The sequence below is a fragment of the Gallus gallus genome, chromosome 2 (assembly GCF_016699485.2).
Source record: "Gallus gallus isolate bGalGal1 chromosome 2, bGalGal1.mat.broiler.GRCg7b, whole genome shotgun sequence".
Taxonomy (NCBI): domain Eukaryota; kingdom Metazoa; phylum Chordata; class Aves; order Galliformes; family Phasianidae; genus Gallus; species Gallus gallus.
In genome coordinates, this window is record NC_052533.1 from 62,458,940 (window position 1) to 62,474,951 (window position 16,012).

At 39.9% G+C, this 16,012-nt stretch overlaps 1 protein-coding gene across 13 annotated transcripts in view; it reads right to left on the reverse strand.

Annotated features, from left to right (window-relative positions):
* HIVEP1 (human immunodeficiency virus type I enhancer binding protein 1) overlaps positions 1-16,012 on the reverse strand; it is a 119,075-nt gene that overhangs the window by 21,979 nt on the left and 81,084 nt on the right. For all 13 annotated transcript variants that reach the window (XM_025147651.3, XM_004939652.5, XM_015275980.4 and 10 more), the window contains 3 exons: positions 8,092-14,027; positions 1,555-1,688; positions 76-251 (listed from right to left, as the gene is read on the reverse strand). In XM_025147651.3, coding sequence (XP_025003419.2) covers positions 76-251; positions 1,555-1,688; positions 8,092-14,027 — 6,246 coding nt within the window. The remainder of the gene's footprint in view (positions 1-75; positions 252-1,554; positions 1,689-8,091; positions 14,028-16,012) is intronic.

Sequence of the window (16,012 nt, forward strand, 5' to 3'; positions counted from 1 at the left end):
CAGCCAGATTTGAGAAGAACTGTGCTTTAACACAGAAGGAACTGGGAAAAAATGTACACATAGAAGTGCCTCTACCTTTAGTTTTGAAGGAGAAGTTGCAGTAATTGCAATGATAAGGACGGACATCTGTATGTGTGCGAATATGCTTCTTCAGCATACTAGGTTTCTTGCAACGTATTCCACATTCTTCACATATATATTTCCCTCTTCCTCTCCCCCGAACATACACATAGTCTTCATTTGATTTGTACCTAGTAGCAGCACCATAAGAATAAAGCAATTGTAGTTGGGGAAAAAAAGATCTAGTTAGAAACCATAATCTATCAAATTAAAAAAGCTATAAAAAACAAAAACAACTTGTGCATTTATTTGTTAAACTTACATTCATGAACTTGCTTAGAATCAGTGGTGTATCTTTTTAAATAAAAGTACCATTTGAGACTAACTAAAGATTTCAAATTTCATCTTCACAACACAGGATCATACTTTTAAAGAGTCAGCTCTTGGAAGTGAGTTTGAGGACCACAAGAGAGCTTTAAAGGAGCATCGCATCTTTCAGGCTTCATGATGGATACAGAAAAGGAACAACATCAGTTACGACAGTGGGAAAGTCTTTCAAAATCTCTGTTAATGCACTTCATGCTCAGCCTACTGGGACTGTCTCTTGATGGAAAAAGTCCCTGATGTAATCCCGGCATTCATTACTCTGCTGAAGGATGCCAAATGTTTAGTTTTTTGCAACCCGGTCTCTGTAACATTTGGGGCTGTGCAGAGGCACATAGTGATGTTCTACTAGGGTGGCTAGCAATAGCTTACCTGCTGGCCCAGACTGGGCTCAAACTATCAACCTGTAAATGGAAAGTTCTATAGACTGTTACCAATTACTAGAACAATAAAATATGCACCATTTGAGCCCAAACTTTTACAAGCGTTATTGGCACATTCTTCTACTATAAATCCTGTTTTATAACATGTTGTACATAGCACAACATTGTAGCTAAAGCTAAAGCAACTGTTATTCAGATCAGGCAACTGATTTAAAACTACTGCAGTGTGTGGACTAGGACTCGGTAAATATTTCCATGGCACTTTTCAAATCAGGACTTCCGCAGCCTACGTATACCACAGCAAATTGCCAGATAGCAACTGAACTGCAGTCTGCTGCCGAGCCCTGGACTGTGTCCTCTCTGACTACAATTACACTAGCTTACTGTAGAACACACATTATTTATCACAGAAGAGAAATACAGGAAAAGAATTTACATCTATGGCTGTATCTAGCTGCCTTTACTGCTGATTAATGTTTGCCCTTTGGAAAAAAATGAATCATGCTGCCTATTGTTCTCTATTTCATTACTCTCTCCCAGCTCTCATGGCTCCATGCTTCTGATGAATTTCCATTTTTCACAGAAGCATAAACCAACTTTCACAGACCACAGAATGGGAACTGTTGTTTAAAATAAATCTAACAGGAAGCAACATCTCTCTGCAAGGTCTAAAATCACGATAAAGTATCTTCCCAGCAATATCTAGTATATAAAGTACAATACTTGCCCTCCATCGAAGATTTTCACCCTTCTTGGCTCGCTTTTGATAAAGGAATTTTCTTTATCGTGTTCAGTGCTCGACTCGGAGCTTTCCTTATTGCTGAATTCAGATGCAGTTATTTTTTTCCTATTTAACGCTCGCTGAAAGAGAATGAGATATTCATACATTTATCATTAAAATTAGTAACTTTCGTACACCATTCAAATATGTAAAGCATTAGGAATAAATGCATAACTCCTTTCACAAGCCACCATTATAATAACTGATTATTTTAACATATTTTAAGATACAAGAATCAAAAAACACCTTTAACTAAACTTCTCTTCTACTATATGCTAACTATTAATGGAGTGGCAAATCTATATAGATATTATGGTACTGCTGGAAAATTGAAATGCTTTGAATCTACAGCAGGAGTTGCCTCTTCCGTCCTTTGGGAAGGTACAGGTGACCTTTTTTAGCTCACAGCCAATTAGTGATGCTTTCTCCTCAAGGCTCAAGTCCCACGATATCTCAGTAGCACCCTCCCAGCTCCAACTGCCCATTGCCTATGAGGGACATGGATAGAGAAGGAAGCCCATCACTGAGGAACTAATTTCCTGTGGCCCAGCAAAGAAGAAAAGGGGAAGACTAGTGGGAGGTACTAACTAGTAACATATTTGTTTTCTAGTATTTTTCACAACATATTCTTGTTGTGGTGTGGGTACTGTGTGTCCCATTTGGCAAGGTTATTATATAAAGGACCCTCAGAACCCTTCCAGAGCAGGACTCCATGGCTAATCCTCACTGCCAGACCAAATTATAAGAAGAAGTGTAACAGCAGAACAAAAACATGTTTCTCAATTTTCTTTGATTATTAATGAACTTTTCCCCCCTTAAATATAAAAAAATTAAAAATTGCCAAATAACATCTACTCCTTCCAGAGTCTAGGATATTTATAAAATGGGCAACAATGAAGGAAAGATCCAATTAGCCAGCAATTATTACTGCTGTATTTATAAACTGTTCTACCCACATAGCTGGCATACTCACCACATTTGCTCATATTGATAAGTGAATAAAATGATGGGAGAAAAAAGACTGGCCTTATGTTTTCTACTCATTATAAAATCTAATGCTGCAAGCTTGAGAATTCTTGCCAAGAGCAATGGCTTCGCTAGCTGACTTGAAATGACTGATGCATTACAAGCATTGAACGGTGACACCTTTCTGGGACCTGGTCCCTGCTCATCATCCACCCCAAGAACTCAGAACCCATCTTCCCTTCTGAGATGGAACACGGCTGATGAGGAATTAATACAAATCAGAGGGAAAGTGACTGCCTATCAGATTCAAAGACCTAGGAACAGCTCCAAGCCATATGTGTTCACGTAGTTCTGACATTGATTTAGGCTGGATTTTCAAGCATATGAGCAGTCCTACCAAAGCATAAATGACAACTCGGCCTGTGTGTAGGAAGAAAGAAATTTCACCCTAAGTGTTTTAACAGTATTCATACAAAATGGAAGGAGGTGATGTTTAGGATAAGAAATAGCAGAAGATGAGCTTGCTCTAGCAGTTGCAGCTCAACTATGTCGTTGTTCCTGTAATACTATCTGGCACATGAATTGCTTTTGTTTCCACTGCAAACAAAGAGAAACCAGGTGACATTTACAATTTAACAAGGAAAAGAGTAGTGTAAAAAACAGAACATATGCAATAAATCCAATACCACATAGATATTCCCTGCAGCAGGAATAACGCAATCATTAAGTAACTCATCAAGGATAAATACTAAGTATTTTTTCCACATTTCAATTTCAATAATAAAAAGACAAAGAAAAAAATAACGATTCCAAATGTATTGGGTTTGTGTCATTCTATAAACCATGGTGAAATGCTGTTATAATGTATTATATATTCACAGAAGTACTTAGAGTGCAAAAGCTAACACCAGGCTAAATGCCTCTGGGATCTTCCCCTCCTCTCCACCCACTTTTTTTTTTTTTTTTTAAATACACACAATTATGTACAGAGATAAGACAAGCTAACACAGATGTTCAAATTACTATCTACCTCCCACTGATGTACTTTAATTTACTGGTTATATGCTACTTTTAGCAGCTGCTTCAATGTCTTCAACACGCAAAACACTGCCTTCCCAGAAATGCTCTGATAGAAACACTGAGTTTGTCAAAGAAACCTACAGAGGTGCTCACAGGTAATGAAGAAAACATGCTTAATTTTTAAGAAAATTGCCATGTTGAAGAGGATTTGGCTCCCCTGTAAATCTCTAAGCGCAATCAGTTTCTATGCAGCATGGGTTTCCTGCATGAGAATTCTTTACCACACCTCACCTAAAACCTAGGAACACCCCACACATGCCAGTGGGAAGGGCAGAAAAATGGCCATGTTGTAAAATGTTCCTCTCCTCTCCACAACTGCTTACAGCTTCCATTTCTAGCACAGTTTTCTCTCTCCTACCATACAGTCAAAGACCATGATTCATTTCTACTTTATTCGTTTTGATCCAATTTCACCCCACAGTCTCCAATTACTGGTATAAAACTGGAAAAAACCTGCTGTTAGGGCTGCCCAGAGACCAGAGTTCAATAGATACTTCTGGTAGTTTAAAACATCCCTTGGAAAAAAAAAAAAAAACAACAACAAAAAACCCAAACATGCTTGGAGCCTGAATCATTGAAGTTATAAATTTCAGATCATAGTATTTACTAAACATTTTTCCCACTGGCACAAAGCCACTTGAGGGAAATGTTTTTAATATCTTTAAACTTTTACTAGTTCACACATAAAAATCTTCTGCATTTAACTACTTTCCAGCGGTGAGTCGGACTGTTGTGGCTCATTATCCAAGAAAGGAAAGCATTCCAGTCAGTAGAAACTTTCCATTCTTCAGCCTGTTTATACTGGGAGATCTTCATACTGGCGTACTCCAAACTTTACTGACTCATCTCAGAGAGAAAAGCCAGCATCAATGCAGACGATAGAGAAAGAGCCCCTGATACAACACCAATGATTCCAGGCAACAAAAATATTCAGGAAAGGGAAAAAAAGAACAGGGAGATAAAACAAGCCTTTTCCATACAGGTGAACCCCATGTTACATTTTAACGTGCTGCATTCATTCCAGAAACTTCTTTCACGGTACCGTTTTGTGCTTTGTTGTTTGAATCACTGGAACGTGGCAACTTCACCTATTGCCTCTGAGCAGTGAATTGTGAAGAGCAAACAAGGTGCTGGGGTTCCTTCTTGTTTGCATTTTGCTCACGTCTCTTCGCTTCCCATTGTTGAAAGAACTGCCTTCTTTGTGGCAGCGATTAATAGTGGTTATGCGGCAACGTGAGCTCTCAGTAAACACAACTAGACTCTGGGGGCAAACCCAGGCGTTGCTCATGAAGTCACTTTATCTTTGTGAGATTTGCAGACATAGCCGCCCCAGCAGAATGTTGCATGTTGCTCCGGAAAGGGTTGTGACTGTGTAAGAAGAGGTGAGGGATAACAGCACCACTTTTCTGTTATCATTTATCAACTGTATTGTAATAGTACTTGGAGCTGTCTGTCCGGTCAGGGTTAGAATTGCAAATCATTTAAAAAAACATCTTCTGAACTATGGTCACAAACCCCAAAAAACTGGCAGCCCAAACTGTGGTTCTCCAAGGATCTTGGTACACTGCTAAGCTTTTAAGCAAGAAATCAATCACATTGTTCTTTTCTTTTCTTTTCTTTTCTTTTCTTTTCTTTTCTTTTCTTTTCTTTTCTTTTCTTTTCTTTTCTTTTCTTTTTTCTTTTCTTCTCTTTTCTCTTTTTTTCTTCTCCTCTCTTCTCTTTTCCTCTCTTCTCTTTTCTCTTCTTTTCTTCTCCTCTCTTCTCTTTTCCTCTCTTTTCCTTTTTTTTTTTTTTTTTTTTTTTCCTTTCTTCTCTTTTCGGAGATAACAAGAGAACTACTTTATTAATTTGTTTTCCCATTTTCGTTTTAAATGGAATATTAACTTAGTCCCAAAGGACTGCCGATGTTCTCTATTAGAAAAGCCACTGAGAGAATTAATGGGCGTGAACAGGATGAGTAAGTTAGTTTTTGTTTTCATCCAGGACAGCTTCTATGATGACACTAACTAGACACTTCCACGAGGGTACCAGCCATTCCATTACCAGGTCTAACTGGAAATTAGTAATACAGAACTGTCTTCTAACAGCATCGTCATCATCCTGGAAAATGGCTGAAATGCTGCTACCTGAGTCACTGAAATAAAACGAGGCAAACTCTGGAGGTCTTAGGTCATAGTACATATCAAGCCTTTGATTTCTTTTTTCCTGTCATTCTAAACCTTGCTCGTACAATCTCAGATGCCATTTAAACTTTAATTGGTCATTTCTCATTGTACATTCTTCCTATGTAATGGCCCTGAGGGAAACCTGCAAATCAACCCCTAGCAGAGAGCTTCAAAACTCTTCATCTTCACCATGCCAGTGTGCTTCATTCAAAACGTCAGCAAGAAACACTGAAGGATTAATAACTATGGTTCTTTCGTGGAAGAAGCAGTATAAACGTACCTGACAGCTGCCTATTACGACATTTAAGAACTCCTAAAGTGTTTAAAAGGGTGCTGTCAAAATATTTTTCAGAATCTTGTTATCCATTATTTATATTCTAAACAGAATTTGTTTGTTGACAAAATTTACTCTCCGTGAAGCTCACAACAGCTTTGTTATCAGAGAATTTCTACTAATAGACCATTCTTTAAAAATAAAACAAATGTGAACCAATGACAAAACTAAAGGGAGACTTGCCTTCCTTAGAACAAAGTGCTCAACTATACACAATGATTTATTTATTTCTAATTAAGCACTGTTTAAGTACATCTCATGGAACATATGAGGAAGCAGGCTGAAAAAGTTAATGAGTTCAAGTAAAAGGAGATGCACTAACATGGAACCAGTACTTCAGTTCACTTACAGCACTAGCACCAAGTCAGCAGTCTATTTATCTGTAACGTGTCATACAGAAAATAAAGTTTTGACCTCCAATATGAATGTTACTGAAATCTCTCAAAGATATCAAGATGTCCCAGATTTAACTCTAATACTCTTTTGGCCGTAAAGGTTTCTGGATATCGCCTCAAATCTTCCTGTAATTCTGAAACTATTTCTTCTTACACACAGTTTCTCATCTTGCAGCTCTTTTCCCCACTGACAACTCTGTATTTTATCAAAGCATTTAGCAAACATAGGAACATCCTGCTGTGACCTTTAACAGCATTGGTCTTCATCACTCAACATCACCAGGAATATACATCTTTTCCCAAGGCTGTGGTATGCTTCCTCTAGAGTGACTGCATGCCCTGTGGGTCTTGATTCCCAGCCTGATGCCCGGAAAGATTTTCTGACAGCAGACTGCAAGATTAGGGCAAGCAATAATTATAATTACTCTTACCTCCCAAATGGTTTATACATGGTTTATATGCCCTAGGCAGCCTCCGAGTGATTCTTGAGAAACAGTGCTCCATGGTCTACCCTCAGTTTTTGCAGGTTCAGAAGAGAAGCATAGAAACAAGCATACCCAATGCATAGCAGAGGAGAAAGAAACTATACAGTACACCAAGGCTCTCCTTAGTGAGCTTTATGGCTTCAGTAGGTGAGCCATCGCAAGCTAGCACTTGATCCATTAGATGCTGACACCCATTGCCATACTACAGGGCCAAGTATTGCATTTACCAATTCATAGAGGCATATCAATTATGCAGGAAAGCCAAATTAAACACAAATCACCACACAGTCCAGTAATGAAATCCTGCTGATATTTGTGCAGCCCTGGTGTGGTTAACGAAATAAACCACATTTGACTCTGGAATTACATAGTGTTTTATGTACATCACAAACATTACCCTGCATATATTCCACTGCACAAGATTTAATAGCATTTTTGGATTCATATTGATCTAAGAAGCTGTCAGTGTTTAAATGGAAGCTGCAATTTTGCTTTAATCTTCATTATTTTTGGCATTATTTCACACTGTCAACTAACCTAGGTGGGAGAAAGGGAAGTGGTACAGTGTTCCTCCCACACTAAATGATCAGCAATGGTGAAAAATATCTTTACTACGTATCCATGGACACCTGTTCACTCTAAGCACTCTCTTATAACAGAAAATACCAGCAGATTTTTAAGGTAAAATATGCAACTATGATCTGAAATTGACCTGTTTTAAGTTGTGAATGTTTAAAAAAATACTTATACCAGAATTACTTTTGTTATATCCTTTGTACTTAAAAAATAGCCAAACGCATTCCTGCCATAATAAATACTTCATATATGGATTTAAATCCAGGAACTAATTTCCATGAAAAGAGATAAATGTTTATGAAGAGGTTTCTTAATGGAATTACTTTGGATCTCTTTAGCTGTTTGATCCAGCATAACTGAAATAAATAAGCACATATATTACACATGTCAGGCATATTGCATTCTCCAAAATATGAAGAAGCATGATTTCCAAAGCAAATCCTCTGTAAATGATAAACATACATCAAGCATAGATTAAGTACCTTGGTTAAGCTGTTCTTCCACTTGCTTGAATAGACCAGTATATCCGACCTGGGATGAGTAGTTCTTGCTTGAGTGTATAGCGGTTTTTCCACTTTCTGTTTCGAGTTGAGGAGAGAAAGAGCCACCTTTGTTGACAAGCCTAGAGGATTGGGATTGCTGGGACTAATGGTCCACGTAGAATAGGCTGAAATCTTCTGATCATTTTGCAGCAGGTGTAATGGTTTCCTCTTCAAGAGATAACACCAGGTAAAACTTGTTGAGGTCTTGAGGCTTGGAAATGACAACCTCTGCATTTCTCCTGCATTCATCACAGCTAGTGTAGTCAGTAGCTTTGCTTGGCCCTGGCTACTGATTAGCTCACTTTCATGACTATTACCTGGGGACCTTCTTTCTTGACTGCTGTTTACTGCCTTTGGAATAGAATTCTGACTACTCACTGGAGATGGTTCAGATGGTTTTCTAACTACAAACACTGGTGATGCTGAAGACTTAAGGTCTTCTGATTCTGATGATTCCTTCAGAGTTTCTGAAACACCAGTTTCAGATGAATGACGGTTAGGCAACAGCAGGTCTGAAGTACTGGCTTTGCTGCTTTTTTCATGCTGTGCAACACCATCAGGATCTAAGAGGTGATTTTCGAGAGGCTCTGTGGTGCAAACCTGTCTCACCAAAACAGGTTTCTTTTGCTTACCAGTAGGGTCATTAGATCGAACATTCAGTGGATGCAGTGGCCTACCTTCTGTCATGCATGCAGCTCCACTCTCATCTTTAACACGTTTTTGCTGTTTTTCCATGGCAATATCTAAACTGTTGGCTGGGGAAAGCATTCTTTTACTTGAAGCTGTAGCTTCCTGTTGAGGGAAAAGTCCACTAACCGGCACTTTCTGAATAATATTCAAAGAGCTTGACAAAGGTAAGTTTCTGGTTCCACTTTCTGGTAGTGGATTTTCAAATTCAAATGAATTTGGCAAAGTCCTCTTATGATCTTTATGAGATTTTGGCAGCTGAGCTTTGCTTTCAAGCGTTGGCACCATCACAGCATTTGTTTTGGAAGCAGACTGGCTTACCTGATCCTGAGTCACCAAAATGTGAGGAAGGGGTGTAACAGTTGCAAAGCCATATGATGGCATACTACTGTGAATACGGACGGGAACTACAAAAGGAGGAATCTGATGTAACTGACCGTTGCAGTTGTTAGGAATAATTTGTTTTAGAGGAGGCACAGAGTATGGGTTAGACATACTGTCGGACAGTTTAGCCTGCAGCTCAAAAGAAGGCATGTTCTGGTCCGCCCCAACGTGACTTGAGACAGACTGACTTGATAGATTATTTTTTAGCAATTTTGAAGAGTATGGCTGACCTATATGTAATGTTTTAACTTGGAGTTGATATTTTGGAGCAAAGCAATCTCTTTTCTCATCAAGATGACAAGAAAGTGTGTTCGTGTTCACTTGTTCCCCTTGGGCTGATTTTTTGGTAGAGGTCTGGGAAAGCTGATGCATTGAAGGTGTTTGTCCTTGATTATTCAAAACATGGTCCAGAGGCTGCTGAACCAAAGACGTATTACCCGGATTACAATTTTGAATTGCTGAGTGAGGCCTTGAGTGCGTTTGCAAATGCTGAGTACTTGAAGGAAACTTCACCAACGATTTGCTGGAGGTCTGTAGCCTGTGAAATGGCACATCAGCAGCATGGGCTGTCTGAAATGAAGAAGTTGATTTAACTGGATGACTTTCTGGAGCAATATTTAAAGATATTTGTCTTACAAATGGCCCCCTCCTTCTTTCTAGCAGAGGCACATGTCCAGTAACTCCATTTCCAGATGACAGTTTTGGAGCAGCTACCTCTGCAAGTGAAGCAGGTTTTGATGGAGATATGCTTCCACAATCAAAAGACTTACTCCTGTAGTCTACCTCCATTGAGGGCTGCGTGCAGCTGATCTGCTCTGATGCAGCGCGCCTCATTTCCCTATAATGAGGGCCAGGCACACCCAGAACGTGAGAGCCAGCTGGAATCATGAGGAATTCTGCTGACTTACTAACAAGCTCTGCTTTGGAAGGATTGTCCACCTTTGAAATTTCATCTTTATCAAGTGAAGCTGAAAAACTGGAGGCATGAGACAAACTGCTTTCTCGACTTAGACTTCTTGAAAGCGTGGAGTCAACACTGGATTCAGCAGATGAATGCTCCATTTCAGCCAAGCGAATTCTTTTCTTCTTTGGTGGGAGTTTTTCTGTTGGCAACTTGGACAGTGTTTCACTGCGCTGTGGCCAATTAAATCTTTCTGTCTTTTCTTGATCGCTGCACTGGTTTTCTTGGTCCCTGTCTGGTTCTTCTGTGACCAGTATTTCAGGAACCTGGATGTTATGCTGGCGAACAAGTCTTGATGGCTGCACCGGGATGCTTCTCTCATTAGAAACTATTTGGCTTCCCTGCATTTCCCCTCTAGCTGCTTCTGATGACAGTGGCTGATGATGCTGGGAAGCATTCAGATGCGAGTGTCTATCCTCCTGGACTGCAAGTGTGTTCAAAGAGAGATGTTTTGCAACCTTGTTAGGCTCTTGAGATGAAACTGGTGACACTCTTTCAAAGGATTCAGATTTCTCAAACGAGCTATTTCTGCTCAGTGAATTGGTGTGCTGTATTACTGAAATGCCAGTCCCTTGTCTTTTCAATTCCACCTTTTCTTGCATAACTGAACTTGTCTGCTTTTCAGCAAGCGGAGACATCTTTGTCTCGGCAGTCAGATCTGTGCCTTGAGCCACAAGCTGAATTTGTGAACTTTGAAGTAAAAGGTTGCTTGGTTGTTGCGAACCTAGTACTGTTGCACTGTGTTTTGACAGACTGGAAGAATTTGTTGGCTTACTTTGGCTTTCAGCATTCTTTGATGGCATACTCGTGTCGTTCTGCTGTGGATCATCATCATCTCCGACACTTTTCATTTTCCTTCTTTTCCTTATTTGGGGTGTCTGTTCCCAGACACCAGTTGAAGTAGTAACTCTGTAGTGCAGAATTTGAGGTTGTGTACTATTTGGAACAGTTTTATGCTCAGGCTCTCGGATTGCTGCTTTAGTTTTAGGTCCATGCAACTCTGAACAGTAAAATTTCTTGTGGTTTTCAAAATTTTCCAGTTTTCTATACCTGTTTCTGCAGGTTTCACACTCAAACATTGTTCCTCGTACCTGAGGGGTCTTCTTTGTTTTTTCTAAACTTGATGCCTGTGCCAGGGACTTGCTTCTCTGCAATAAAGAATCATTTGATAAATTACATCCCAGATAACTTTCTTCTACAGATCGCGCTGGTCCAAGAACTTGGTTTTCACCAGTAGAAGAATCTTCTATTGCCGCCTGTCTAACAAGAGTCCGAGTATGTCCACCCTGGTTCAGTGGGGTAGCAGGTCCAGACACAAAAACATCATCGTATAAAGAGCCAATTTTATCATCAAATGACTGACTTCCTCGAAGTGGATGAGAGGGTGGTATTACATTTGGAGGTACTGCTGAGTAACTGGTAGTAGGCATGGAATTACTCCGTGTAATAGGCAAACAGTCAAGAGATGGTACGGAAAGAAGAAACACTTGCTTTGATTTTTCAGTGGGTGTGAAAGGGGACTTTGGTATATCAGAGCTTGAACTAGTTCTTCTTCCCATGGGCTTTAAATCAAACTGGAAAGAATCCTTAAATATGTAGGATTTTGGTGAATCTATGCTTCCTCTTCTTGAAAGAGATGTTCTTCTTGGTTTCACACTATCTAATTGTTTGTCATCCACAACAGCTTCATTATCAGAAATCAACTTCGAGATACGCTCCTCGAGGGTTTTTGTTGCCATGGGTGGTCGCATTTGGCCCGAAAGAATTAGATTTTTCTCAGCACAAACGGTTTGCACCACTGATGCTACCACTCCACTTGTACGTGGCACAGAAGGCAAACTCTTATTTGAATCCTTCTCAGAGGTCAGCAGTCCTCTTACGAAAGGAGCTGGTGGGCTCATTGTTTGATCAGCACTTTCAGAACGAGAGAAATAACCAGAATCAGTGCTACCTAAACTTCTAGGGCTCAAAAGACATTTTCCCTGCTGCTCTTGGGAACAATCCGTTGCCTGCTGTCTCTGAAGCTGAGCATGCACTGCTCCAACTGCAGATCCCAGCTGCTCCTCTAATGAGCCCATTTCTGTTTTCTGATGTTGCTTTATGTCACTGTCTTTGAGTGACACTGTATGTGTTAAATTTGATTGAAGATTTGTTGCCTTAAAATCTCCTTTTCTCTGTGCTGCTGCAAGCTCAGGTGCTGGGTCTTTTACTTTGGGGCTATCAGCCCTTAACGGAGAAACACTTACAGGGTGAACTACTACTTTTGGTAAAGCTGCCCTTACTTGCGGCTCTGTATCATGTAACGAAGTATCACCCAGTATACAGTCTGGATTGCTTAGTGGGATAGGGCTTTCTTTCTGTAATGTTTCTGCACTTGAAATGACTTTCACTATTTGTGCAGGTTCCAGTTCCTGATCGTCTTGTCTTTCATCAGCAGTGCCTTCATCTTCACTTTCACCACTTTCTTCCACATCTGAATTAATGCTAAGTGCTTTGTCTGAGTCATGAGATAAGAAGAGACCACCAGAATCCGGCTGCAGGACAAGTCCAAGTTTGATAGCATGTGCATGAGATTTTTTGTGCTTGTACAGATTGCTTTTGGTTTTAAATGAAAATCCACATGTCACACAAGGATAAGGTCGTTCTCCAGTATGGGATCGGATGTGCTTTTGGAGAACGCTGGGCTTGGCACAGGCCCGATTGCAATACTCACAGACATACTTCCCTAGCTTTTTAGGCTTCTGGTCTTTCAGGAGGTTACATATTTGTTCCACGCCATGGTTTACAACTGATGCTATCTGGGCTGAATTATACATCGGACCTGTAGACAAATGTGTTGAACTAGATGTGTTAATTGACAAAGGTGAAGATGAACTTGTTACTAACTGGTTTTGAGGAAAAACCTGAGTTACTGTGGAAGATGAGGTGTGAATGCCAGACGAAGTTACTGCTATGCTGTATATCTGCTGGAGCTTGGGGTTTTCTTGGCTCTGCTGTTGCACCACAGATCCAGTGAAACTTGGACACACAACAACCTGGTGATTCTGTTGACTTGTTTTAGCAACAAGATCCTGCGAAGGAGAAATGGTCTGGACCTGTGCTTGTCCACTCTTGGCTGCTGTTCCTACATGTACGTTGTTTAATGTACATGGGAAATAGCGAGGTCCAGCTGCAAACTCATTCTGTGACAAAGCGGACTGATTCTGAACGCTCACTGTATTGGACACGAGACTAGCAGAGGTGCTTACAGTTTTATTTGGTCTCAGTTTCTCTACCTGCATCCCATAAGGGGGACACTCTTGTGCTAAGGTGTTCAGTTCAGGCTCCATAGCTTTTAATAAGACATCAAAAGCAGTACGTGTACATGGGGATGATGTACTACCATCAACAAAAGTAATACATTCATTACTGTCAGTCTTTGTTTTACTTGGTAAGGACTTGGAGAGAGACTTCTTCTCTGGCAAGCTTAACTGGTTCACATCAGAATCCTCTACCGTCTTCTTACTCAAGTCTAAGGACTGATGTGTTGATGAAAGCTTTGTCCGCATTGGTATCTCAGATTTGGTTGTTTCAGTGCTTATCTCACTACTAAGCACTCCCCCATTTTGTTTGGTACACTGATTTCCATTTTGCACAGGCAGGTGATCCTGTGCTGTGGCATGTTCTGAGGCATCCTGAAGAACTTTCAGCGGTGAAGGGTCTATATTTTGTTTAACCTTGGCTTCCGTAGGGTTTCTCAAAGGCGATTTTGGTATTTTTTTTAGATGGTTTTCAGTCACAATCTTTTTTCTTTTCACACCCTTAATTGTATCTGGGTTTCCTCTGGTACCAGAATCTGTGATTTCTGTTAAAACACAAAGAGAGTAAGAAAGAATGTTAAAATGGAATAACGCAGTTATATTTTTATTTATACCATTTTGTCATCTCTAAGCTTCAACTGTAAGAGCAGTTCACAGAGTAAGCCCTGGGGCAACAGGACTACCCAAATATCCTGCCTCCAGTATTTCTTTAATTGTAAATGTACCTTACCAAAGTTCTATTTTGTTTTCATCTCGCAAGTGTAATGCCTTTTGATGTTATAAGGCATTACAAAAGTAATTCACTATAGGAAAGGCTTTAAAAATATATAAAAGAGAGGCTACTGAAAGAATATTTTAGTATTCATAGCAATTCTTTTTCAGATGAAGTAAAAAGAAATCTCTCTTCCACACTTGCTCAAAAATTGAAACCACTGCAGCAGGAAAATGAGGAACCAAGACACAAATCTATTTTCATGTTGTATTTGTCACCTTTTCTGTCTGTATCTTGCACTAATCAAGGACTGCAGACATCTTCCTCATGGTTATATTTGTAAGTAGATTTATCATGAAAATGGCACAAACCACCCACACCATCTGTCAGATACTGTATTTCAGACCTCCAGTTACTGAACTTCAATAGCATTTCAGATGAGCAACTATGGCAGATAAATAAAATCAGTCACACTTCAATGATTTTCTATTTGTGCATCATGAAACAAAATAAACCAAATTTGAATGATTTCATTACTTGCTACACTTGTTGCTGATCTTAAGCAGGTATGCACAAGGGACTTCAAGAATGTAGTGAAGAGCAAACAATTTGAAGTATCATTCGGCAGAATAATTTTGTAGCAAGTAAATGTATTTCTAAAGAGCCCGAACTCCCTATAACAAAAAATACATTTATACTCAATTTCAGAGTTGATTCCTACAAACTTATTTTTCAGTAGCCACCTGGCATTACATACCTTTAAATATGATGCTGCTGAGATAAACAATCTGTCAGTTGATTATGTTTAACCTACTTCCTAGCACACAAACACTTGATCACAGCCACTGTCTCAGCTAGCATCGCTGGCAGTTACTGAAGAGAAAGCTAAATATTAAATGGGTGTAAATCCATTTTCTCAAACTTTTCTAACTGTTTGGCTGTTAACCAAAAAACATATTTGCCTGATTGCCAGAGATGAATGCAAAGTAAGGATGTGATGTGACAAGAAGTCTGATACCTCTGAAATATTCAGCTGCACACATACTTTGGGAAGCAGTACTAACTCCATGTAGTAGCATGGTTACTTGCACGCAGAGGTACTCAGGTGCAGAGCTTTATGTACACTCCCAGGTAAGAAAAGCCTTATGACTGTATACAAGCGGACAGATCCTCACAGTTAACTTCACAAGCAGATTCATGGAGAAAACTCAAATTTCCCAATACTGTTCCACCCTACAACTCCCTTTCAGCAGCACAGAGTATCCTCTTGCAGAAACACCAGCTGGCTTCTATACACGGTGGGAGGGAAGCCAACACACAACGCGCATCTGACAAGAGATACTGGTGCTGATGAATCCAGCATGAAATTCCTGCTCCATTTAAAGAAGATTCAGGCAATGCCTAAAGCCTGTCTAGGAATGAGAAAACAAAGTGACCAGTGAGAAAAGAAGGGTAAGAAGATGACATGGCTACTTGGTGCAAAAACATAACCTGTGACTGGACTGTGTGTTAAGGGCAGAGCATGGGAAGCTCAAAATCCTGTTTCCAACTCACTGTCAACTTAATGTACACATACATTCATGTAGAGCAAATGGCTATTGAGAGTATTTCCCAGCAAACAGAAAGATTAATGAATAAACATCGTACGTAATGCAATGCACATGTGGAAGTCCTGTGGAACCTGACCTACTGCTCTCCCAGCCTTACCAGAGGAAATTTAACTGTGAAGAATAAGACAGGGCTTTGTCACATTCTGCCATCACATAACAGAGGTGCTGGAGTCCCTCTCTAGAAATACTACCTCTGAAATCCTGGCTG